Below are 27,406 nucleotides of genomic sequence, written 5' to 3' on the forward strand. Positions count from 1 at the left end.
AAATATCCCTATCATTCTAGTTTCTATCTTATCCTGTTTAACTGCTGCCTCCCACCTTATGAGATATTGGAAGCATTTGCACCTTCGTTGAAAACAGATGCATTTAGTAACTTCACCAGGCTCATTACCTCCATTAAATGCTCCTTTTCGGTCCATAACTGGGGCAGGCATGGTAGCGTAGTGGTTAGCATAACGCTTTACAGCGCCAGCGACCCAGGTTCAATTCTGGCTGCTGTCTGTAGCGAGTTTGTACGTCCTCCCTGTGTCTGCATGGGTTTCCTCCGGGTGCTCGGGTTTCCTCCCACATTCCAAAGACGTACAGGTTAGGAAATTGTGGGCGTGCTATGTTGGCGCCGGAAGCGCAGCGACACTTGCTGGCTGCCCCCAGAAGACTCTACGCTAAAAGATGCATTTCACTGTGTGTTTCGATGTACATGTGACTAATAAAGAAATCTTATCTTATCATAATTGACTCAATATTCTTTTGCCTCCACAGTGGAATGGGCCTCTGGTAAAAAAAGGTGACCAGGGCAAGGGTGGAGAGAATGTTTCAGCATTTGCATTGGTTTGCAATCAAAATCGGATTTTCTCTGGAATGTCATGTTGAAAGCCAATACACAGATGAATCTCCATGTTTATGGCTACAAAACTACTCTGAGAACTGTAAATACAACCAGCCCCCTACGAAACTGATGTGCACACCAGGGCGGAACACCTGTGCTGCACTGTATTCTCTTTCCCTGCTTTCTCTTGCCAGTGGCAGTGGAAACACTGTGGGTTGTCCGGAGAGCAAGACTGAGTCAGCAGTGCTGCTAAGAATAGTCATGATGACTCATGAGTGATATAAACTATCATCAGGAATAGACCATTGCTGGCATGACCCCTCATAAAGAGTAAACATCCTTGAATAAACTCCATCTACACCCTCAGAGGAAGAAAGGCGGGAGGGGGTCATACAAGAATGCATGAAGACTGTACAAGAGGGTCAAGAGGTGCTGTAGGATTGCACCTCAGTATGTCAAGAACAATTAGAGAAGAAAGCAGGACATGGCAAAAGGAAAGAAAAAATTCAACAAACTTTTGCTTGTGTAATGCATGTGTTAAGATGATGTCCATGTGACTTAGAACGATGCACAGAAGTTATGAAAAGGGTCATACAGTGTATGTTCCTTTTGATTCACACTAAGACATTTCAGAGCTCCCAAAATTTGAAGTCCCCTTTAGGTCTTGAGGCACAACAAAGAACTTCACATCCAGTGAGCTACTTTTGAGGTGTAGTTATGCAGATACACAGAACAGTCAATTTGAACATGATTTATTTTGCTGTTGTTGATGATGGGATTAAAATAAAAATGTGCACTTACATGGCACCTTCAGGGTAGTAAAACATCCTAAGGTACTTCACGGGAGCAATTAGCAAAGTAAATTTGACGTTGAACCACAGGCAATACTCTCTGATCTTCTTGCAACTGCTTCCGGCCTTCTTTTACTGCCTCCTGTATAAAAGTTAACTTAGGCCGCAATTAGGGTATTGCATCCACTTCTGGTCATTGGTCCTTCAGAAGGATGAGAAGGTCCTATAGAAGGTGCAGGAAAGATTTAATGGAGTGATTCCAGTGAGGAGGGATTACAGTTCCAGGGGTAGAATGAGGAAGGTGGAAATGTTCTCCTTGGGGCAAAGAAGATGGAGAGGAGATTGAATAGAGGTGTGAGAGATCATCACTGGTGTAGCAGGGTAGATAGAGAGAAGCTTGTTCGCATTAGGGCCAGGCACACAAATTTAAAAGTTTGGGCAGAAGATACACAGATAATGATAATGATCGGGAATACACCATAGAGGTTGTGGAAACAGAATCAATCCGTGCCTTGAAAAGGGAGTTGGATAGACACTTCAGAGAGACTAATTTGCAGGGAAAGAGCAAGGGATGAGATTAGTAGGACTGGTCTGCATACAGAGCCAGGCTGGCTGACCCAAGTTGAATAGGGCTTGATTGTGTTCAGGTCCAGTTGTTCCATGCCGTACCGGCCCGTGTCAGTACTTTATCCAGGTCAGGTTGGTTTGCTTAGTATACTGGATAAGTCCCCCATCTCAGGTCAGTGGCAATGTATATGCAGCTCAGCAAATCTCCTTCTATGCACTTCTGCAATTGCCTCAGGGTCAGATATGGGTTGGGTTCGTATTGGCGACCTTTGGGTTGGGTTTTAATTTTATACCTGACCAGACCTCTATCAAGATAGGATCAATGGGCTGAGTGGCCTCCTTCTACTCCATGATCTAAAAATGGAGACATTCATTTATTTCATGTCTCATTCAGATGGTATAACACAGTGATCTTCCACTCAAGTCAAGTCAAGTTTATTGTCATGTGCACAAGTACGGTGAGGTACAGGTACAATAAGAAACTTTAGCAGCATCACAGGCACGTGAGTACAGACAACACACAGAGTATAAATTATGTATAAATTATGCATAAAATTATACCATACAGTGAAAAAAAGACTGCGCAAAAACAAGACCTTAATGCAAAAAAAAACAAAGTCACAATTGAAGACAAATCCAGGGCAGTGCGAGAGGTGGTCTGTAGTGTTCCATCGCTGAGGTAGGATTAGGGTTGTGTAGGTAGGTTCAAGAATACTGACGGTTGTAGGAAAGTATCAGTACCTGAACCTGGTGGCGCGGGACTTCAGGCTTCTGTACCTCCTGCCTGATTGTAGCAGCGAGAAGAGGGCATGACCCATTTGGTGGGGATCCTTGATGACAGATGCTGCCTTCTTGAGGGTTGCCTCCTCGAGTGAAGTCTTGTGGTAATTGAACCCATAACCTATTACTGAGAGGCAAGAATGGTGCCAACTGAGTCAAAGTTACTGAGACACATATGAATGGGAATACAAGAGTGGACACTGTGAACACATTAGGTGCAAGGGAGGAGAAGTTCAGGGAAACTAATATGAAAAAGAAGATTCAGTCATTAGCTAGAACTTTAGAATCGAAGGCTAAAAACAATCCTGGTGTCTTTTCACTTTTTCCTGAAATATGAAGTGTGCCATTTGATCAGCTCAGTGTTAATCTTCAACATGCAAATTGGTAGGAAGACCACAAACGTTCTTCACATCTAAACTGCAGAAGATCCCTCTGGCAAATTGGATAAATCATATGCACTAGATTATGGCAAATTAATGTTTCTTGTGATTGAGAAAACTCCAAGCCTTAGATCATAATTTAGGAATGGCCCATTTGATAAGATGAAGATGAAGGTAATTTGTGAGGAACTTGCATCAGTGACTGGGAAGCATCTCAGCAAACTTTCCAGCTTGAAGAAAATTTTGTGAGGATGACTGCAGGTGCTGATGTTGTGAGGTAAAGCTGACTCTGCTGTAGATTGACTCTAAACTGGGATTCGGATATTTTGGAATGATGGAATTGTTACCACACTAAGACTGTTTGGCCGATTCAACCTGTCCCAGTTCTATGGAGGAGAAATCCTCTCAGTCCCATTCCCCAGGACTTTTCCCTCAGCTACACAGTTGACTACACACTGTGTGAAAAAGTTTTGTCTCAGGTCAGCTTGACTTTTTAGCCAATCACATCTCTTCAGTAATAATCTGCAAATCAAATGCAAGATATAGAAAAGCAAATGGTAATGAGATAAAAGGCTGAGCACTGAAAAATATAGGTTTGTGGCGACTCACCGTTTAGTCGGGCGAACCGGCTCGGCAGTCGGGTCGCGCGGCGTCTGAGCGACGAGGCCCAAGATGGCGGCGGGCCTCGTCTTTCCGAGCGACGGGGAGAACCCGCGCGCGGGAAAGTCTTGATGACGTAGTACTTACGTCATTGCCGGTTGCATTGGGCGGGAACAGTCTCCCTTAAAGGGCCCGCGCAAGGCGGGAAAATAAACCAGTCCTTGTTCCACAATCCTCAGACTAGCGTCTTGTTTTATTTTGCAGTAGCAACTGCTACATTGGTGACCCCGACGGTCCAAACGGCTTTTGGACCCGCGCAATGGACGACAGCACAGCAGCCAACGCAGTGGCCCTCAAGCTGCCCACCTTTTGGACACTTCAGCCCAGCGTCTGGTTTGACCAGGCCGAAGCGCAATTCCACCCTCGGCAGATCACCTCCGACTCCACGAGGTACTACCATGTGGTTAGCTCTCTGGACCAAGAGACAGCTGCCCAGGTTGGAGACTTCATCCAGTCGCCTCCGGAGGAAGATAAGTACCCGGCTTTCAAAGACCTTTTGATTAGGACCTTCGGCCTCTCCCGTCGTGAGCGCGCCGCCCGCCTGCTTCATCTGGACGGCCTGGGGGACAGATCCCCATCCGCCCTAATGATTGAGATGCTGGCATTGGCCGAGGGACACAAGCCATGCCTGATGTTCGAATAGGCCTTCCTCGAACAGCTCCCCGATGACATCCACTTGTTGTTAGCTGACGCCGACTTCAGCAACCCCCGTGAGGTGGCCGCCCGGGCAGATGTCCTGTGGAGGGCCAAGCACGAGAGCGGTTCGTCCGTCAGTCAAATCACCAGGCCGCGAGCCCAACGCCCGCCTCGCCCGGACCGCTATCTCATCCCTCACATCCAGGACTTCGCAGTGAACTTACACGGGGCCCGCATCTTTTCCAAAGTGGACCTCGTTCGGGGATACCACCAAATCCCGGTCCATCTGGATGATGTCCCCAAAACTGCGATTATCACCGCTTTCACCGATCATAAGCCTTTGTCCTTTGCCTTCTCCAAAGTCTCCGATCCCTGGTCAGCTCATCAGCAGAGACATTTATCCTACATTTCCGAATTCACAACTGACATCCAACATGTCTCTGGAAAGGATAATGTCGTTGCTGATGCACTTTCCAGACCGACCATCCACAACCTATTCTTGGGTGTCGACTACACGGCCCTAGCTGAAGCACAGCAGGCCGACGACGAACTGCCCAGCTACAGAACCGCAGTCTCGGGTCTGCAGCTCCGAGATTTCTTGGTTGGTCCAGGTCAGCGGACCCTACTTTGCGACGTTGCGACTGGTCAGTCCCGCCCTATAGTCCCTGCAGCCTGGCGGAGACGCGTTTTTGACTCGGTACATGGGTTGGCGCACCTGTCCATCAGATCAACTGTCCGACTGGTGGCCAGCAAGTTTGTCTGGCACGGCCTGCGCAAACAGGTCAGTGAGTGGACCAGGACTTGTCCGCACTGCCAGACGTCAAAAATCCAGCGACACACCAAGGTCCCGCCACAGCAGTTCGAGCCTACCCGTAGGAGGTTCGACCACATACACGTCGATCTCGTGGGCCCTCTGCCGGTTTCAAGAGGAGCCCGGTATCTCCTTACCATCGTGGACCGGTTCACGAGGTGGCCTGAGGCAACCCCCCTGACTGACATCACAACTGATTCCTGCACCCGGGCGCTGCTCACAACTTGGGTCTCACGTTTTGGCGTTCCGGCCCACATCACTTCAGACAGAGGCACCCAATTCACTTCCAGTCTCCGGGCTGCATTAGCGAACCTGCTAGGGATGCAGCTGCACACCACCACGGCCTACCATCCTCAATCAAACGGGTTGGTGGAACGTTTTCACCGCCATCTGAAATCAGTCTTGATGGCCCGCCTGAAGGGTCCTAACTGGGTTGACGAGCTGCCTTGGGTCCTGCTCGGCATACGCACTGCCCCCAAAGAAGACCTCCGCACTTCGTCAGCTGAGCTTGTGTACGGGGCGCCCCTAGTTGTCCCCGGGGATTTCATACCTGCCCTTCGGGACCAAGGGGAACAACCCCCAGCAGTCCTACAAAGACTGCGCGAGAAGCTTGGCAACTTGGCCCCGATTCCCACCTCATGGCACGGTCAAGCCCCATCCTGCCAGCCCAAAGAACTACGGGACTGTAAGTTTGTTTTCGTTCGCAGGGGCACACCTCGGGCGCCGTTGCAACGACCATATGAGGGACCATTCCGAGTCATAAGGAATAATGGATCCACCTTTATTTTGGACGTCGGAGGCAGGGAACAGGTTTTCACGACGGACCGCCTCAAACCGGCCCATTTGGATCTGCAACAACCTGTCGAGGTTGCAACGCCACGACACAGAGGCCGGCCCCCTAAGCGGCAGCTGGCACAGCCCGCGGACCTTGGGGACTGTATCACCGGTTCTGGGGGGGGGGGGTTGTGTGGCGACTCACCGTTTAGTCGGGCGGACCGGCTCGGCAGTCGGGTCGCGTGGCGTCGGAGCAACGAGGCCCAAGATGGCGGCGGGCCTCGTCTTTCCGAGCGACGGGGAGAACCCGTGCTCGGGAAAGTCTTGATGACGTAGGACTTACGTCATTGCCGGTTGCATTGGGCAGGAACAGTCTCCCTTAAAGGGCCCGCGCAAGGCGGGAAAATAAACCAGTTCTTGTTCGACAATCCTCCGACTAGCGTCTTGTTTTATTTTGCGGTAGCAACCGCTACAGGTTATTATTAAGGAATAGGGTTATGTCAGTTTAAATAAATGCTGACTGAAAGGTTTGTAAGAGGCATGGAATAATCAGAAACATAAAGAATAGAAAATAATTTTCACACATGCGTTCACCTTGTCCATGATTACCCCCATTGGTATCTTTTTTACATGGCTTGGTGTTATGTATTGTTTGATCACACTACTGGAAATATCTTGGGATATTTTAATGTTAAATAGATTATATAAATGCAACTTCTTTCTTAGCAGAGTTCCTCTTACAGTGCACCTTATGGATAACTATCTACAGCTCTAAATGGTGCTATAATAAGGGCTCATTAAGTTCCAAGTAATTATAGGATATATCAAGGAAATATTTCTTAATGAATGGTACAATGGCCTGGAATTACAGAATCAGGTCTATCTTGGCTCAATGTAAGAACAATGTAATTAATCCCACTTCTGGGCCCTCTTTCCTTTCAGATATAATTTAATCTAACTTCACTCTGGACCTTGTCAATGCATCCCAGGCCCTAAGCATTTGCCACATTATAATGTTTGTCCTGGACTTTGTGCTGAGCAGAACAGGGACAGAACATTGCAATGGTTCTTGAAGAAAGTCTACTACTTTGACCAAGCATTTGGTCATCTGGCCTATGTGACTTGAAGAAAATATTGTTGTTTAATAACCCTTGTATGATAAGTCCTGTGGCTTTTTTTAATGCATCAAAGTGTTACATAGCTTGAAGTTGTTGTTCCTCTGCTTTTTGTAAAAAAAAATTACACATTATTGCACAATAATTTAAATTGATATTGTTCTTTGAAAAAGGCGGCATATATTAAATCGATTGTCGACAATCTACATTGGCAACTAAGAAGAGGCAAGCAGAAAACAAACATATTATCACCATGATGAGTACTGTCCTCTCCCACTATATGAGGACGATGGACTGGATATTTCCTTAACCCAGTTTCTATTAACTACCAAACTTGGAAAAATTAGTTGCCGATTATTTTGTGCAGGATGTTAGATGGATAATGCAGATTGTTATTTTGTTGCTAGCTTTTATGACTACTGTACTAAATACTACCCCTGTCAGGCAGTTATTAAGTAAGAAATTTTATGTGAATCTGTCTTGGAAATTAACTTTGCTTTGGAGGTCGAATACTCAGCGTGGAATTCCATCCAGCCGCTATTTTAATCCCCCAAATCCTCGTTATTCCTAGCATAACTTCAGCCAGGGCTATACTAACTTGCACATAAAATAGGGGTGTTTGAGAAACATTTGTTTCAGATATCTTCAACAATGTCACTTGCGTAGTATATTCGACGTCTAAGTTGTTTTACATGGATAAAGCCATCGTAAACTTTCTATGTGCGAATGGGTGTGAAAAGTGAAATATTTTAAACATCAAGTATTTGTGTTCAAACCCTGTTAACTTCCTGTGTTGATTCTTTTATTTTTCCCACAAAATTATATTTTAGCAAACGTTGAAACATTGCTATAAAGCCAATTTGAAGCATAAATTGAGCTTTTGTTAGAAAAAATGAATTTAGTTTTGGAGGCTGGGAAGGTTTTGCCTGAAATCTTAAAAGAGAGTGAATTCCAGATGTAATTTCCTCTGCTCCACACTGCCCCCTAGGCGTGGTCTGCTGATTGGCCGGTTGGCGTTTGTAGAAATAGAGCTCAAGGAGAGGGCGTAACCCTAGTGGGATCTTTCTGCAATCATCCAACAAACGAGCCTCAGACTTCGTTTGATCTCTGTGGGTAATCCTTGTGCCAATTGCTTCTTTGCATTAACTGCGGTTCCCGGGTAAGAAATGCTGTGTGCTTTTTTTTAATATATATATTGTATTTGTGCTCGACCTTAGACTTGCTTTTCAGCATGCGTTTTCCACCCGGGAGTTGTTTGGAATGACGGACGTGGACAGATCTGGCCATGACCGAATCTGGCAACAGAAGTGCGAGACCGTTGTGTGCAGGCGTTTTACTTTTCCCCTAGTTTGGGAATATAGTTCACAGTAGTGAGATATGAATTTCTCAGTCTGATTGTAGCATCTGACCTGTTTGTAGTAACTAGTGGCTGTCAACGCAGTGATTTTTAGTTTGTTCTGCAGAACTCTTTATTTTGTCTCCCGTAACTCTAAACAAAATAAGTGTATCTCTTACTCCGGAATACAACGAATTTTAAATTTTATATAGTTCAGTTCACTTTGCAACTCTTAGTTTACTCCCGATTTTTTTTCGGTGGGCGTTAACCTGGACTCTCATCTATCACGATAAAAAAATCTACATATTTTCTATCAGCATTCGTGAACGTATTTCTTTAAAGAAACACTTAAACCTCACATTTAACGTATTGTAAGGTTTTTGCAGGAAGTTTTTTAAAAAGTATCGCTGGTACCAGGGAGTTTGCGGGTCAGTAAGTCTGTAGGATGTATGAGTCATCAGGAAGAATTGTTGATGACTAACTCGCAACCGATGCATGAACAATTTCCCGAGTTCCTTTTAAATCCCCCCTCCCCCCCCCCCCAAAATTATAATTTCCATGCTTGTAATAAAACTAAAGATTTAATGTGATGATTTGGGTGTGTCTGGCTGTGGCAAGATCAGCTTTGCACATTTCTCTGATAGACGTGATCCCAGACCCCGGTTTAGTTTGCATTTGGGTAACGTTAGAGACCGCTTTTGCAAGGACGAAACGGTTAATTTTGAGAAATGGTAGAAAGCATAGACATTGAAGTTCAAGGTAGGAAGAAACTCGTTGAAGTGAGCACTGATGCTGTACCTGACATTGACCGTTGAGTTCCATTGAGACCGTGTTGTGATAGAGGTTATGTCGCGTTTGATGGATGGAATCAGAGACTTTTTCTGATATCTCCCTGAAGTGTAAATGTTGTGATGGTGCAAATGTATACTTTTGTTCCCCACCCTTCCCGCAGAACGTTGCCATCTCTTTAGGATGGCAGGCTGCACTGGGTCTGCCTTGCTATACCTTGCCCATTTGACCTTCATCTCAATGTCTCAATAGGATATTCAGCTGTAGAGGTTTCAGACTGGAAAACTTTTTTCCCCTCAATGTGTCGGATTGTTTTCATAAAAGAACAGAGGACGCTGGATGGCCATCTTGAATTTGTTCAGGACCTTGAATTTACTCTTCCTTAACCCTTCTGACTCAAAAATTGAATCTCGCTAAAAGAGGCTGCAAAGTTGCCATGGCAAATATCACCTAATTAACCAGGGATTCAGTGTGGAAGCCTTCCTTGCATAGTGACTCTTGCATCAAATTGCTGATAGTAGTGTATGGGTATTGTGATAGATGATGGTTAAATTTAGTGAATTAGTAATCGGTAACTAATCCAGAGCAGCTGTGAAATGAATTCTGAAATTTAAAAAGAAGTTTTCAGTAATGGTGATACCAAGCTACTGTTTGTCATTTAAAAATCCTTGCTTTAAGTTAATCAAGAAAGGAAATCTGCCAGTTCACTCTGAGTGATTCCAGACCGCACCAGCATGGCCAGATCTTCCAGCCCTCTGTTCAAGGGCAATTGGGAATGGGGAATAAATGTTGGCAACTGTGAGATGCTGTGGGGGGGGGGGGGGGGGAGAATGAATAAATTGAGGGAAACAAAGTAACTCTGCCCAGGTATGCTTTAGTCATCAGATCCTTGAGTGCGGTTCTTGTCAAACATTGGCTGTAAAGTGCAAAGGATGATATCATCCAGATCTTGCACATTCAACACAAATTTCCTCCCTTCCGTGTCTGAATCATTTATCTCTGCTAAATCCAGTGCATTGAGGAAAGATGTGCTGTCCTCAAATCATCTCATTAGTATAGTTAGACGTGAAATAGTGGCTCGTTTTTACTTGTCCAGGGCTGGTATTGCACAAAGAACCTCTTAAACCAGGAGACTCTCTTTGGTAAATGATGTACTTTCTGTTTTCAACAGCTGGAGATATAATTGATAACAAAGATAGCAAAATAGATCATTTGGACTATAAGCTGCCCTCCAACAGAACTTTGTTTGATATCAAACCTATAGTATTTCCACACAACCCACCCCCCGTTTTCCCCCTTGACGCCATCTGAACATGTCGATTTTACTGAAAGTTGTTTCCCAAGTTCACCGTCTGTTCCTTTATTTCAGTTCCTCCTCAGAAAGAGAAAAATCTAACTAACTTTACATGGAAGTGGTCCTGATGTGGTATTTATCAAAATTTTCAAATCTTAGTGATGCAACGGGGAAATTCTCTTGTTGCTCTTTAAAACAACTTTACATATGTGTAAGTAAAACTCTTCTAATGCACAGACTTGTTTATAGCAAATTCTAAAATCATTTGGAGGAAAATATTTTTAAAGCCAATCTTCCAATCACAATTTATCTGGTGAAGAAAAAGCCATATTAAGTCAAATAATAACCCTAAGTGAATTCGGTTAACTGTGATGAGACGGCTCATGAGTCACACTGTGTTAACTTTCAAAATGTTAATGGTAAGCTTTGGGAAGTGAGCCACATATCATTGTCAGACACTAATGAATCCTTTCTACTAAACTTGTCAAGATTGAAATGTGTTAGCTAATGTCAATATAATGTGTGGAATAATCTACCTGCAGCTGTCATGAGTTGAGTTTTAGTTGGGTGGTATTCCAGGTAAGGAATGCAATGTGTATGGAGAGGAAGTTGTGGGAGAGTAGCCGTGAACACTGAGGAAGCAGAAGTGTTACTTCAGTAAATTGGTTCTTGACAAATGTTCTAAACTGGGGAAGTGTACAGTGTGGTTAAACTGACAGGAACAATGTGGTCCTGTGGAACATAATCCACAAAGTAATCTTAAACTTGATGGGTTCTTGGCCAGTTAAATGCTTTTGGGTTTTCCTTTTACTGTTCTATTTGTGTCATGATATTGAATGAAAAATAACCGTATATAAAGTAGATTTGTGAAACAAACTGGGAATAGAAATCTGCACTTCCATTTTCAGCTGTTAGTTATTTCCCAACTTCAGTGACTCTTTATGAATGGATAGAATGGTAAAACCAGTAGAGCTGCTGCCTCATAACTTAGGTTTGGTCCTGACCTCTGGTGCTGTCTGTGTGGAGGTTGCAGGTTCCCCCTGTGACCGCGTGGCTCCAGTTTCCTCCCACACCCAAAGACATGGGTTGGTGGGTTAATTGATCACTATAATTTGCGTAGGCTGTGGTGGAATCTGGGCACAGTTGATGGAATGTGGGGTAAATAAAATGGGATTGGTGTAGACAGGGTCTTGATGGTCAGCAGGGACCCATTGGGCGAAAGAGCGCATTTCTCTGCTGCGTGCCTCTGACTTGTTTAGTTTTGCAATGTTAGCCGTGCATACCTGCAATAGTTTTTGCATTTTAAATGTTGCAGTATCATTGGTTTATTTTGCAATTAAATACAAGTTCTTCTTCCAATTATTGAAAGCTAATGGAATAGGCAGGCAAAGGAAAGAATAATTGCTCAGGAATTTGGCTGTAGGGAGGGGAAGAAAGTGCTTTAATCTGAATTTGCCATCAAATTCCAAAATCTGGGATCTGGTGTTTCACTTTAAACTGCTGGTGTTAAATTTTTCTTTTGACAGTTTCTGAATTAGTAGTTGGTGACAATGAAGGGGACATAAACACTTGAATGGAGGCATGCAGGACAGGAGTCAGTATGCCTATGCTGATAAGCAAGTACCCATCTGCTTTAATCCCACTTACTAACATTTGATCCACAGCTTTCAATGATTTAGCAATTCAAGTGCTGATCTAGATAGTTAAATGTTGGAAGTTTCTGCCTCCTCCACTCCCTTGGGCAGTGCATTCCAGATTGCAACCACGCTCTGTTGGAAAAGTACTTAAACCTCCTGCCCTATGCCCCCTGGATTTAGATGCCTCTGGTATGGGAAAGGAGTTCGCACCATCTACTCTATCCATGCCCCTCATAATTTTGTATTCCTCCTCTTGGGTGCCCAACAACTCTTCCTCAGCTTCCTTTTTCAAGGAAAACAACCCCAGTGTATTCAGACACTCCCCTTAACGGAAGTGTTCCATCCCAAGTGAATCTTCCCCGCACCCTCAAGTGCAGTCACATCCTTCCTACAGTGTTGTACTCCAGCTGTGCTCTCGCTGACAGTACAGTGTTATAAACCATGATCTCCCTCCTAATATTCATTGCCCTGATGTAGATGAGCAGAATGAAACTTTCATCTGCAGGTGACACAAGTTCTGAGATGTGGCAGTTGTTGAGGGGGACAGCGGTGGACTGCAGAATGGGCAGGCAGGTGATGGGTAACGTGTGAGGTGGTGTATTTTGGCAGAAAGCAGACTGTTATGAATGGTGGCACAATTTGAAATGGTATTGGTTTATTATTGTCACTTGCTTCAACAAGGCAGTGAGAGGTATAGGCAGAGTCCATGGAGGGGAGGCTAGTTTCCGTGATGCACTGGGCTGTGTCCACAACTCTGCAGTTTCTTGTGGTCACAAGGGAGCAGAATTAGATCATCTGGCCCATCGAGTCTGCTCCAAAGAAAAGGGAAAAAGAAATGAGAAATTGGGGGGGGGGGGGGGGGGAGGGAGGCAAAAAAAAAACCTAACCCCAATTTCCGGCCTTATCCCCATATCCCTTGATACCCCGACTATTTAGATATCTATCTATCTCTTCCTTAAATGCCTCCAGTGATCCAGCCTCCACTGCTGTACCTGGCAAGGAATTCCACAAATCCACCACCCTCTGGCTAAAGAAATTTCTCCTCATCTGTTTTAAACCTGTACTCTCTAATTCTAAGATTGTGCCCTCTGGTCCTGGACTCACCCACCAAGGGAAACAGCTTGACCACATCTACTCTGTCGGTCCTGGGCAGAGAAGTTGCCATACCAAGCCATGATGCATCTGGATAGGTTGCTTTCTATGGTGCATTGATAAAAGTTGGTGAATGTCAAAGGGGAATGCCAAATTTCTTTAGCCTCCTGAGGAAGTAGAGGCGTTGGTGAGCTTTCTTGGCCATGGTGTCTATGTGGTTGGACCAGGACAGGTATGGATGATGGGAGATCTGGGCTGTATGTGCTTAAATCATTGGAAGTGGTGGACATGTTGACCATGAAGTTGGGAAAGCGCAGGGGATCCTGGGTGTCATCGATGGAGACAGACCACAAAAGCAGAAGTTGGGTTAATAGCTACACAAATTACTCAGTCAGTCCACAGCTGGAATATGACACCCATTACTAGTTGCTACATGTGAAGGTCCTAGAGAGCGGGCAGAAATTTACTACGACTGGTTCCAGGGATGAGAAACGTCAACTGGTAAGATTGGAGGAGTTTGGGTTGTCCTCTTCAGAGAAAAGATGATAGGGAGGAGATCTGCTGGAGGGGTACAACAGAAGCAGTTCCTGTCAACAGGTGGTTTAAGGGCTGCCAAATGTTGAAAGTGGGTTAAAGATAAGCGAGACGTGAGGAGAAGAGTTTATGCAGAGGGTAGTTACAATTAGATCTTGCTGCCTGTAAGGGTCATGGAAACAGCCAGTCAGGTATTTAAGAAGGGATTAAGATGGATGCTTGATGGGAAGTAATTTGCAGGGAAATGGGACTGTTTTGTCCTACAGAGAGATGGCATGGATTTGATGGACTGACTGGTCATTTTCAGCATGATTCTATTTTTGGTATCTCTTTATATTTGCTCCCATTCCAGGTGCTACCTATTAAAGCTTCATTAACCTCTCTGATGAATCTTTACCCAGAATCCTGCTTTAACTGTGGTCAAATTGGAGGTAAATACAGAAAATCATTTGGATTGATTAGTCTGGCAAATGCAGATATTGACTTCTAATTGTTACTGATTTATTTTTCCTGCTTATTCAAGCACTTTGAATGCACTGAACCTTTGGTGGTGGGGGGGGGGGGGGGAACCTCCTCTGGTTACAAGGTTGCATTGCTAAACAAATTGTATGATCCTGTTGTGTTTTGGAGGGCCTGGGAATAAACTAATTCTAATTTTATTTGGTATAAAGAGAAATTTTTCTCATTTTCTTCTGCCATTTACTCAAGACATTGGCTCACAATGCTCATGGTAACCTGCCTGAAGTGTAGTACTAATACTTATTGACTGAAACGTAGGAAAGTGAGGAACCACTTGTAGGCTGGCACAATCCTGTTGTGCAGTTACTTGCACACAGGCTGGTTTGACTTGAGCGCAGAGAGATTAAATGGGTTATGTGCTAAGTGTTGCCTATTATTACCTTAAATATAAAATAACTACAATCCCATGCGCATGTAGCAGCTGAATAGAACCCTCTTATTAGAGCTGGTGTAGAATGTAACATTTTGACCAGTGGGACTGGGGTAAGGACCTTCTACATGTGTTATTTTAGTCTCTGAGGTTACACTTGGATCAAACATTATCTTAAGTGGTGGACCAGGTTTGAGGGGCCAAGGAGGCCTCCTAGATTGTACGATGGACTGTCATTTGGGTAGGGGGAAAATTGTAGAACACAGACCCCAACTGAGCTGGCTCGCAGGTGGAGCAGTGCAGTGAATCCTACTTTATGCCCAAAGATCTTCAAAACCACCCAGTATGTTCCATTGCACTTGGTAAGGGGGGAGGGAGGAAATGGGGGGGAAATGGACTTGCTTTTAGGCCTTGCTTTGTAAATCTGTATCCTTCCAGCACTGGAAATGGTTCTTTTCTTTTTTTGCTCACAGTTTTGAACCGTTCTGTTGCGTTTTCCCTTTAACGGTCACCTGCTTGAAGAACAATCTTAGCTTCTGTCTCGCCTCACAATTGAAACCTCCCATCATAGGGGCCATTCCAGTAAACTTTCTCTCCAAAATCACACTGAGCAATTGCATAATTGTCAGGGGTGGGGGAACTTAACGGATGCACTTGAATAATAGAATGGTAGCAGATATCTTTTTGGCCATGCTGTGTATACTGTACTCTGGAGGAAAAGCAATGCCTATGTTACATTTGGGCAGAGAAACTTTAGTCTTTGGAATTGGCAGTTACCACACACAAGCTTTGAAAATTAACCAACAGTTATAAACGGTGGGAGGTCAGACCAGGGTAGTCAGAGGCACAGAGAAACAAAGGACTGCAGACACTAGAATCTAGATGAAAATCTGTGATGCTGGAGGAACTCAGCAGGCCAGGCAGCATCTGTGGAGAAAAGCACATGGTCAACATTTTGGGTCAGGACCCTTCTTCAGGACACCCTTCAGTCAGAGGCGAGCAGATTTGTATCTCTGTTGAAGAAACCCCAGAATTGGAACTTGCTTAATTTGATGCCAATAATGTACTGAATGCAAAATTGGTGGAAAAATGGGATTAAGTGAAAGTTCATCAATTAAGAAGAAATGAGATTTTTTACTTTGTGGCAGAGATTGGCAATAATTTGAGACTTGCAATTAAATGGATTTGCTGTCCAGTTCAAGTTTATTGTCATGTACACAAGTACAGTGAGGTACAGATACAATGGAAAAACTTGCTTGCAGGAGCATCACAGGCACATAGATTCAGACAACACAGAATATAAATTATAGCAGACAGTGAAGGAAAAAAAGACATTAGTGCAAAAAAGAACATGTGCAAGAGGTGGTCCATAACATTCCATTGCTGAGGTAGGGTTAGGGTTGTGCAGGTCAGTTCTGGAACCTGATGGTTGTAGGAAAGTAGCTGTTCCTGAACCTGATGGTGTGGGGCTTCAGGCTTCTGTACCTCCCGCCTGAGAGTAGCAGTGAGAAGAGGGCATGACCTGGATGGTGGGGATCTTTGATAGATGCAACCTTCTTGAGGCAGCACCTTGTGTACGTGCTTTTGCCAGTGGGGACAGCTGTGCTCATGATGGACCGTGCTGGTCCACTACTCTCTGCAGCCTCTTGCATTGCTATGAATTGAAATTGCCATACCTGGCCGCAAGGGGCAAGCACCAGCTTTGTCCTCCTGATGAGTACCTCCCCTTTATGCTCCAAGTATTTCAAAGCTAAATTTCTTGGCAAATCATTTGGAGCACAGATCCTGATGGGAACAGAACCATTCAAACAGCAGCTATGCATTGTTTTTTCCATGTTATCTGAGCGTGTAGAAATGCATCCTGATTTACGTTCGTCAGGATTTGTAGCCATGTCTCTGCACAAAATCAGTCCTGTTGCCAAAAGGCCAAGTGCAGATGCTGGAATTCTGGAAATGCTCAGCAGGTCAGGCAGCATCTGCAGAGAGAAACAGATTTAATGTTGCAGATGACCCTTCATCTGAAATGTTAAATCTGTTCCTCTCTCCACAGTCACTGTGTGGAGCCACTCATGTGGCTCCCGGGGTGATACCCCAATCCCATATTCGCACCACTTAAGGGGCTTCCTCGCCTGACCCCCCCTCCCCCCCCCCCTCCAGTGACAGAAGAACCCTAATCTGTAGTCCTTCAAACATGCCGAGTTTTGACATTTTTTTTGCTGTTGCTCAAGGGATTCACCACCAGCCAGTGCAAGGCTGATGTTACTTGTCACCTTTCGTTTGTGGAAGTTTGCATGATGCCTATGATTATTTATGCAGAGGGGGTGAGGTTTAAAGTCTCCTGAGGCAACGATTATTGCTCTCTGAGCAGCAGAAGGCCTCTTGTGTTGCTTTGCAGCTTGACTTCCTAAATGTGTCATTTAACTCGATGAAAAACTCTGACAATGTGAATCCCCAGGTGAGCCTTCCAATCTTTCAGCTGTCTGACTTTGCCAGCTTAAATGTTCTGAAGTGTGTTGGCCCAAGAGTTGTTTGAACTGTCAGTTGAGAGCACATTTCACGTAGTATATTCATGTCACGAGGAGCCCACTGTCTCCATGAATTCTAATTTACTTGTCTCTCCAATTCACCCTTGAGACGTGCATTAGTCAGTTCCCTCCCTCCTGAATTGACACCAGTCCTGGTTTGCTCCCTGTACTTTGCGCAGGTCACTACTGTTACCAAATTCGGGTGCAACACCTTGTTGCTGCAGGGCCTTTTGGGAGATGATCGGAAACTTGTTGCCACTGATGAATGTGATAGTTGGTTGTGCAAGAGACCACTCTGCTTCATGGGGCTGTTGCTGCTACCAAGTCCTGTCCTGACCCATTTGTGCTCCATGTTTTCCATAGGAGCCAGATCCTGACTCACTGGGGGTGGGGTAAACCTCACTGGCACCATCGATAGCTTCTTTGCCTAGTTTCTGTGTTCATTCTACCATGGTTCAGGCTGATTGTATTGCATGGGAGAAGGTCCCTCATCGAGACGGCGTGGCCCTCTGCCTGATGGTCATGTAACAGGTGGTGATTGGTATGTGCTGCTTGTCCTCAGCTGCTTTCTCCCTGGTGTTAGGATTTGCAGTACACAGTAATCTGGAAATGGAGCTGGATTTCTAAGCATCATTTCCTCGTTTTTTTTTACTGGTTTCTCACTGAACTTGCAATTCACTGGTGCATTTTATGTAAACTAACATTATTTCCCCAATTGTGCATATGCCTTCAGCCGCAGCTAGTGCTGCAGCAGAATGAGGCAGCCTGACCTCCTTTCCTCAGGTGCTGTTTATTGTTCCACTTGTTTGAAGCTGTGGCAAACCATGACAAAGCTGCTCAACGATTTTCCACTCTGCAGCTGGTTGCAGCAGCAGGTTGCAGTCCAGTCCCACAGCTGAGGTTCTGGATGATTAGTAAACACCCTTGGCAAACAGCACACTGAAGATAGCCACTCTTGTGTAAGACAAGGGTTGTATTTTATCTTTCTACAATAAAGAGAAGGGTGGGTCTTTAAAATAATGAAAAGATTTTGATTAGTTAGATGAAGATCTGGTCACAGTTGCAGCAAAAAAAACTTTTTATTTAAAGCAAGAGATTCAATAGGGAATTCAGGTACTCTCTGTCCAAGCAGTAATTGGGTAGAGAAGTGAGGGGAAAACAACTGATGAGGAAAACTTGGACTAACATTGACCAATAGTGCCATTTTATTTTTTATTTTGACTGGACTATGGGCTTAAGCAGAGACTGCCTTGCCCTCGTATGGGACCCCTTGTGTTGACCCTTTTGTGGTAAATGCAGTTTGAGGCAGAAGTCTGTTCATCCTTAAACCCTTGAATGATTTCCCTCATTCAGAAATCTTCCACATGTCCATCCAATGCCTTGAAATGACTTGCTCTATGGAATTGCAGGATTGGTGAAGTAACTAGGTAGCCACTTGAAGTTGTAAATACAGGAATGAAACAAACCTCAAATGCATTGGGGGAATCTTTACCTGACTTCTATCAAGGGGTCACTAATTTGAAATGCTCTCTGAGAGAGGCCTGTGAACGGTGTGACTTTAAAAATGATAATGTGGAGGGCTGATCTGCTTTTACTGCTGTTTTGAAATGGGAGTCTAAGACTGGAGTTGATGCAAATTGTGAACTTCTATTTGTACTGAAGAGTTTTAAACTGAATATTGATCTGTACATTCACTTGCAGAAAGTGCCTTAGCTAACTATGTTTTAATGCTGTGTTATTATCTCAGAACATCAATGCTCAAATCCAAAGCCAGCTCACTAACAATGCACTTGGTCTCTTGCTTTGATTCTTCGAGTTTGTTGCTACAAAAGCCAAAGTGAGGGGCTTTTGCGCATTCCACAGTTTGACATTTATTTTAAGACCATATCTCTCTCCATCTTTTAATCTGATATAAAAAGTTATAACCACTTCTGTTTGGTGCTGATCATGGATTTAAAAAGAAATCACATCCTGAGGTTTTGTTCACTTCTTCCAAAGCACATGAGCCCACAAAACTATTGTCCACAGTGCAGTTGTCAGAAGCTGAGAGAGAAAGGAACCTTGAGCTTGGAATCATTCCAAGAGCAGTTGTCTAGCTGCGTTGATTGCTGCTAGGAATGAAACTTGCCGATTGTCCTCCCTTTAGAACTATTGTGCTTTTCTCCACAATACCCCCAGGCAAGTGAACAGCTGACGGTATATATTTTTTTTAAAAAAACCTTCCCCAATCCCTTTCCAAAATTAGCTCAAAAGATTAGTCTGCCTATTGACAGGACTGTGGACGTAAGCGGAGACTGCTAGCTGCCTTGTCCTTGGCAGCTGAAATTACCAGCGTGCATAGAGTCGAAGACAAACTTCAGGACAACCAAGGGATGAGCTGTTGATTGGGTAGTGTGGTTTTCCAGGTGGGAGATAGAAGTGGAATTCTTACTTGGATGACTTGACTATAAAATCCAGTTGTAACAGAGTTGAGGGATATTCCCAACCTGCGCTGAAGGGTAGATGGAATTCAGCTCATCTGAAGATGAAGTGGTTCTTTTTCTAAGAAAGAAACATTTTTTAGCCATGAATTGTTGAGGTGAGCCATTGTGATGGGGGTTGGAAGAAACCAACATCTATTTCCTGAAAGCCCTATCATTAACCAGACAGATTTCAGTGTTAATGTATGTTGGGAGAGAGATCGCTGACCAGGCTAATATAAAGAATTTGTTGCATATGATTTGCAAAATCAGTCTGGTCTTGGTAGGAACTGCTTGCCATTTGTTTCTCCTGTTAATTTAGGACAGCAAAATAACCCTTCTCTCCCCAGTCAGAAGACAAAACCACCGAACAAAGTTGGTGAACCTCAATGTGTTAACTGCACAGCACTGAGTGGCCACAAATCTCAAACTCACTACTTGGATCTGCTTGCAGTTCATTCTTTTAATGACTTTCACTTGTTTCTTGCACATGGTGACTGCTGTGATTTTTTTTATCACTTTCCATGTGGTTTAGAATGCACCGTACCCTCCATCTTTAATTCCTTTGCCTCAAACCATGATGCAGTTGTCAGAAAAGGGGATGAAAATAAAGCTGCCGCTGCTGTAAATCTGAAATAAAACCAGAAAATGCAGGAGAATCTCGGGTTAGGCAGCATCAAAGAGAAACGGTTAACATTTGTGTCCCTATGAATCTCTACTTCCTGAAGATGGTGTCAAATTCACTGCTGAATTAAGGCAAGACGTGAAGTGTCATTGAATAGAACAATGGCATGTACAAAAGGTAAGAAATTGATTTGAAAATAAGTTTGCACTCCTGGTAGTGGGAGTACAAAGCACCCAGAGTGGAATATGCTGCTTGAGACAGTGGTGACAGTAGAGTCACTGACAGCAATTAAGTGTCCAGACAAGCACTTGAATTGCCTTGGTATGGAAAGTTGCAGGCCAAGAGCTGGAAGATGGATTAGTGTGGATGGGTGCTCACTGGCCAGTGTAGACGTGCTGTGTGACTCTGACTTGTATTGAAAGACTTATTGCAATGTAGTTGGAAAGAGCAGAAGTTGTGATAAGCTCAGACCAAATTCCTGATGGGTGACACCACTGTGATCATATGCTTATCCTAAAATACTGTATCTTCGTAAAGGAAACTAAAAAGGGATTGGGATGCTGATAAGAGTTAGTTTGAAAACTACAGTTTACAAATAGTTGAGAGCATTGGATGAAGCCCTGATAGACATCTGGGTGTGACATCTGACACAAATTACTAGGAATTCATTGGGAAACAGTGAGTTTTGGGGAAGGACAAATGCAATAACTTTAATTGTCTGGAGATGATTCGAGGGACTGCACCCTGCAGATCTGGCATCTGTAGGGGGGGTCAAAGATCGAGGCCATCTGAAGAGGAAGCCTAGAGTAGTGGGCACTGCAGACCCAAAATGCACAGAGATTGCCCTTGATTCCGTTAAATAACTTGCATTACAGCATCTTGAGTATATTGAAATTCCCCTAGGATTAGGCTTTAAGCGTGTGTGAGGGTAATATTTATTTCTGTACTTACCCCACCCCCCAATAAACTATGTTGTTGCTCATAGTGGTTTTGGCCTTGAGCAAATAGCTGCACATCTGTGGGCTGGGGAAAGGCTGTAAATGCACTTGGAGGGTATTAGTGTGGTGTAGTTGGCAGAAGATGGAGGGCAGCAAGTGGCTAGCAATTCCATTCTTTATGACCTGTTTCATGCCAGTATCTGTGGCTGAAAATTTGAAGGGCAAGAAAATTATAATCCCAGAAACCTTGAGTAGAATGGACAACCTCCCTTCCCACATTAGTTTGTACTTCAGTGATGCCAGACTTGAAGGAGACTGCCCCAATCTGCCAGCTGTTGCATTTCTCCCCAATACTAATGCAAAGTTCAAGACTCGAAGCTTAAAAATATCTTGACCCCTGCCCAGACCTAGGTAGTGATAAAGCAGATGCGAGCTGGTAAAACTGTTGCGCCACTGCTCCAGTGAGCCTGGATTCAATTCTGACCTCTGGTGCTGTCTGTGGCGTTTGCATGTTCTCCCTGGGACCTTATGGGTTTCTTCCAGGTTCTCTGGTTCCCCATCCCACAGATGTATAGGTTAGTTAGCCACTGTAAATTGCTCTTAACCTTGTTTTAAACACTTCAAATCTTCTGATTGTGTCAGCTGTTCCTGGATTCCTGTATTTAACAGCACTGGTCAGTTGTAACAAGTTGCCTGTTGGGGTGAGCTCTAACTGCAGAAATATTCTGGGCCAATATCTACACTTCTGAAGTAGAAGAGGAAAATAATCAGACCTATGGCTGTCACCTGTTCCCTAGGGGCTTGTACCATCAACCATGGATCTCATTTGGAGCCAACCAATGAGACTTCTTCCCCCCCCCCCCCCCCCCAAAATAATACTTGTAATATATAACTCTAAATGTAATTGTGGTGTGTCTGTCTTTGCATTAATGAACCATCAATGTACCTGTGAAGTGTTGGAGAGGCTCTTACCCAGGACCCGGCCCTCAGTTACTCTGTCGCCCTCTCTGTACTAATATTTTGTCATGTAAATTGTGTAATAATTTGTTAACTTGTGTTTGTAATGTACAGTGCTGCTGCAAAAACCTAATTTTCATGACATTTATACCCTGTGTTCAAATTTGTTGTCATAGGCATACACGTAGAGTCCAGTGGTGGCAGGACCTGAGACGCAGAGCTTTGGCTCCAGTGTGTCCCTCGGCACATACCCCCCCCCCCCCCACCGCACCTAACCAATGCGATGCTGTGCTGTACATCTCTGTAGCCACAGTGAGGGAAAAGGGGCAGAAAGAGCAGTGGTCCTCTTGCTGTTCTGATCTCTTCCCCTGAAGCATGATTATTTAATAAATGCATGCAATTACCAAATTAAGTAGAGATGAATACTGTTCTGCTACGGAAAATGAGATTGCCAAATAAGAGTTCCTTCTTAAATGCCTATCTCGTTCCCATTGTAGAGATGAGATTTGGAGTCGTGTTTCATTCATCGTCTCTTCTCAAAACTTGTGCACTAATCTGTGTCTTGAGGATATACTAGAGTGGGAGCCACCTTTTGTGTACACCAGATTTCAGTTACCTGAGGACACACCCATCCTGTCTCCACTGGCTGCCTTCTGTGGCATGCTGAAATCTAGAATAAAATCTAAATGGGAAGTTCCAGTTTGGTGAAGCTTTCCTGCGGCATAGCTTCAAGCACTACAGGTTCAGGGTTGCAATTTGCATGGACATGGAGCCGAGGGTGTGTCAGGCAGATGGGACACCTCCATGTGTTTCATGTGCTCATTATCATTCCTTTTGACTAAATTGCAAAACTCCTGGCTCTGCTGAGCCATGACACTGCTTCGTTACGATATCATTATTGTTGAAGTTTAACCCTTGCATTATCATAAGTACACAGGTTGCAGTTGCTCGGAACAGATATTAACCTTGGCAATCAGCTACAGGCAGTGCCCTTGTCTGGGCAACCAGTCTCTAATCATTTTTGTGAAGCTAATTTTGATCTGGTGAAATAAGACGGATCTGGGTTAAGGAACTGGCCAATATTCTGCTTATTGTTTCAACCAAGCTGAAATAAAGAGAATATACTTTTGAACTCTTTCAGGTTTTCCACTATGGTTTACCATCCAGAATTTGAGAAGGCTGGGAAGGAGCCTGGGCTGCAGATCTGGAGGGTCGAGAAGTTCAATCTCGTGGCTGTGCCCAAAAACCTTTATGGCGACTTCTTCACAGCAGACGCCTACCTCGTGATGCGCACCATTCAACAGCGCTCTGGTGGCTTTCAGTATGATCTGCACATCTGGCTGGGTGAGTGCTGCTCTCCTAAGAACTGTGGTTGGTTTGCAGTCCTGTTACTATCTTTGTATCGTAGTTGGCCCTGCTCTCTCTTAGAAATGTCTTTTGGGGACTGTGCCATTGGCTGTTTAATTTGAAAGCTAGAGATGGAATTTTTGGATACACAGCTGGATGATTTATGTAAACACTGGGCCAGAAACTTAACCAGTTCTGAGACTTTTGAATCCCGGTCCAGCTCAAATATTCACATATCTGGCTGCTTGCAAATTCCTTCATTTGCCACTTTTAATATTGAGTATGTTTGTATCAATCTCAAATTCAAGGTCAGCCTGCTTGCTTTGGATGTAACTTTGAAGTAACTTGTGCACATATTTGAAGTAAATGTGCAAATAAACTAGAGGAATAGAATTTCAACTTACTTTCATAAAAGATCTAATTACAATTGTAATCCTTCTAACAAAAACCCCCTTGCAGCGACAGGCTTGAGGGACTGAATGACGGTCTGTAGTTGAGGATATCCTTTCTTTACCTCCCACTCTAGACCCAATACCAGAACAATGGGTCATCTTGGAGAGGATGAACACATGCTTCACAATTACAGATGAAGGATTTGCCCAGGGCTTTCTTTGATCCTGATTGATATACAAGTTTGGAGTCCCACTTATAGGAACGTCCTTTGGCCCAACTAAGACATCTTGGTCAGCATGGACATCTGAGCTAGTCCCATTTGGCCCGTATCCCTCTTAAACCTTTCCTATCTGTGCACCTGTCTAAATGTCTTTTAAACATTGTAATGGTACCCCCTCATCCACTTTCTCTGGAACTTGTTCCACATACATACCACCCACTGTGTAGAAACAGTTGTCTCTTGGGTCCCTTTGAAATCTTTCCCTATCACCTTCAACCCATGTCCTCTAGTTCTAGATTCCCTTACCTTTAGTGTGGGGGAGAGGTAGGAGAGAGAGACTGACTGTCCACCTTGCCTATGCTCATGATTTTATCTACCTCCTATAAAGTCACTTCTCAGCCTCCAATGCTCCAAGTGGTGGGAAAAATGCCCCAGGCTATCTGATCTCTGCTTATAAATCATCTGCACTTGTCCCTTCAAAGTTTATGGGAGCAGTGCACGGTGAAGACTGTTGTCCTGAACTCGTCCCCTCAGTAAGTGATGTCCTGACTTTGCCCCTTTGCTTGTTCACTTGAACAACAAATGCTTTCATTATCCAGTGACGGAACCAGAGTCGGAGGGTGGGATAGAATTGAAATGAATTGGTTAACTTTTTGTAAAGATGTGCAGTGTTTGTTTCCAAATATCCATGGTCTGTTCCTGCTTTAATCTCCTCACAGCCACCACCTACCTGCTGAAGGATCTCCTCTACTGCTTGCCCTGCTGGGAGGGGCGAGTTTTAGTTTTTGGCTCTGTATTCTACATGGAGTTCTATTCCTGAATCCCCCCCCACCCACTTCCCTTTTCAAAAAGATGCTCTTTTAAAATCTACCTCTTTGATCAAGCTTTTGGTTATCTGTCCAGACACTTCTGTGGTTTGATAACACATTTCAGTAGATATTGCCAGTGCTGCCTTTAGTGAGGTGGAGGGGTTAAATTGAAGAGTGTGTATGTGACTGAGCTCGCTGAGGGCTGTTTCCCAGTGACGAGACCCAATGCCTTTCACTGTAGGAGTGGAAAGGCTGGTACTGTTTGTACTTGCATGGCTCCTGTTGTGCAAGTGCAGACAGTACCAGCTTTTAACAATTGAATGGCAATGTGTTTTAGAATGCCCTATTCCTATACTATGACACAAATGCCCTATTACTCTGGTCAATTTTGAGTACACTCATTGAGATAAACATCCTCACTTAACCAACCCTACATTAAGCTGGGGTTGATGTACACCTACCACCCCACTTTTAATTTCCTCACTCGTACCTTGCCTGGAGATTCCTAGAATCAACGCAAAATGCCTACCATTCTTTCCTGACCAGTCCCAATCATTAACTACCAGTATATCTACTGGGACTGGATTCTGCTCTTGTGGATTGGGTGTGGTGACTGAGTTCTTTGTGAAGAGTAGGTGGTAGTTTAGCAATGATTAAGCATTTCCAGATAGATTATTTGCATGTTGCTATGGCAATGGAGCAGTCTGTGCACCTAGATTTGCCCCCAATATTCCCATGCACCTTGCATTGAACTATACCTCTATCAACTTTGTATTGACCAACAAGCCTTCTGACTGCTTCCCTCCCACCACCAGTGACAGCAGCAGTGGCCTCCTTTTAGCTTCACAACCAGTTCAACATTCACTGCACCATCCCACACCTTGTGCTCATTTTGTGGGTATAAATGAGGCGTATTGATGGTTGGGACTTGTCTCCTCATTTTCTTCATGTCTAAGTTTTGCAGTGTATTTTAATTAGTATAACGATGCTTTCTTCATTCCTAGATTACAGTTTTAACATTTTTCTCTTTTTTTTGCATAACTTTAATTGTAATTTTCCAGTAATATTCACATTTACCGTCATACATGCCTGTGCTTGTCCCCCTCTATACTTTTGAGATCCAACCAGCTCGTGTAGAAATACCTAGATTATTGCAACGTTTTGCAGCAGGCCATGCCATTGCTTGCCTCTTGACACAGAACGAAGCCAGGCGGCCTTTGGGGATATCCCCACTGGGATGGAGGAGCCACTCCAGACCTAATGTGATCTCTAAAGGCAACTCTAAACCAATTCTAAGTATAAATCAAATGTCCTGTGAAAAATGCTATTGAATATGACTTGACCTCAGCAATGAAGAGCAAGCAGTTCTCACCTGGACTGATTTGTCGGTTTAGAATTGCCTTGACTTCAACTGACTCGTACTTGCAGGGATAGTTATTGTATCAAAGTCAAAGTCGAGTTTGTCATATGCACAAGTGCAATTAAAAATTTACTTGCAGCAGTATCATGGGAACATAGTATCAGATGGGCAGCATTCACAAGAAAAACGAATGTAAATTGTGCACAATTTTTACATGATTAGAACAAAAAGTTCATCATAGTGCAAAGTGGTCATAGTGTTGCTATACTGAGGTAGTGATTAGGGTTGTACCAGTTGGTTCAAAAACTGGTTGAAGGGAAGTAGCTGTTCCTGAACCTGGTGGTGTGGGACTTCAGGCTTCTGCACCTCCTGCCCGATGGTAGCTGCAAGAAGATGGCATGGCCCGGATGGTGGGGATCTTTGGATGTTGCCTTCATGAGGCCGTACTTGTAGGTGGGGATCAGTATTACCGATGGTGGGGAGGGATGTGCCTGTGATGTATTGGGCTGAGCCCACTACTCTCTGCAGCTTCTTGCATTCCTGTGCATTCGAATTGCCATACCAGACCGTGATGCAGCCAGTCAGGATACTTTGAACAGTACATCTGTAGAAGTTTTATTAGCGTTTGGTGATGAGCCTAACCTCCTAGGAAATAAAGACGCTGGCGTGTCTTCCTTTTGCAAGTTGCTGTTGGCTGCCTTTTTCCTATTTACAGGCTTGTCAGAATTTTCAAAGGCTCATTAGTTATTTCACAGAAAAAGAATTGTCAATCCTGGCCCTAATTGTGTCGTTTATTTTTTTTGGGGAAACTTTTTTTGAGCAGGAGATTCATGTTCCCAAGATGAGAAGGGAGCAGCTGCCATCTTCACAGTACAATTGGATGATTATCTTGATGGGAAGCCCATCCAGTACAGAGAGGTACAGGGCCACGAGTCCAATGTTTTCCTGGGCAACTTCAAGAGTGGCATCAAATACAAGGTGAGGATTTGGCAATGAACATGATCAACAGCAACTTGATTTGGCATTAATTTAAAAAAAACAAGAACAGTGCCTGCTTTTGTGTTTGCTATCTTATTTCTTTGAGCGAGTGGTGGAGTTTGCTGGCAGGATGTGTGTGGGAGAGTT

At 44.2% G+C, this 27,406-nt stretch overlaps 1 protein-coding gene across 1 annotated transcript in view; it reads left to right on the forward strand.

The window, feature by feature from the left end:
• The first annotated feature begins 7,706 nt into the window (after positions 1-7,706).
• LOC127582099 (gelsolin-like) overlaps positions 7,707-27,406 on the forward strand; it is a 57,205-nt gene continuing 37,505 nt past the window's right edge. Inside the window, exons 1-3 of the mRNA XM_052037100.1 lie at positions 7,707-8,236; positions 23,294-23,496; positions 27,105-27,259. Of these exons, the coding sequence (XP_051893060.1) occupies positions 23,304-23,496; positions 27,105-27,259 (348 nt within the window). The 5' untranslated portion in view covers positions 7,707-8,236; positions 23,294-23,303. The remainder of the gene's footprint in view (positions 8,237-23,293; positions 23,497-27,104; positions 27,260-27,406) is intronic.

The sequence above is a fragment of the Pristis pectinata genome, chromosome 23 (assembly GCF_009764475.1).
Source record: "Pristis pectinata isolate sPriPec2 chromosome 23, sPriPec2.1.pri, whole genome shotgun sequence".
Taxonomy (NCBI): Eukaryota; Metazoa; Chordata; class Chondrichthyes; order Rhinopristiformes; family Pristidae; genus Pristis; species Pristis pectinata.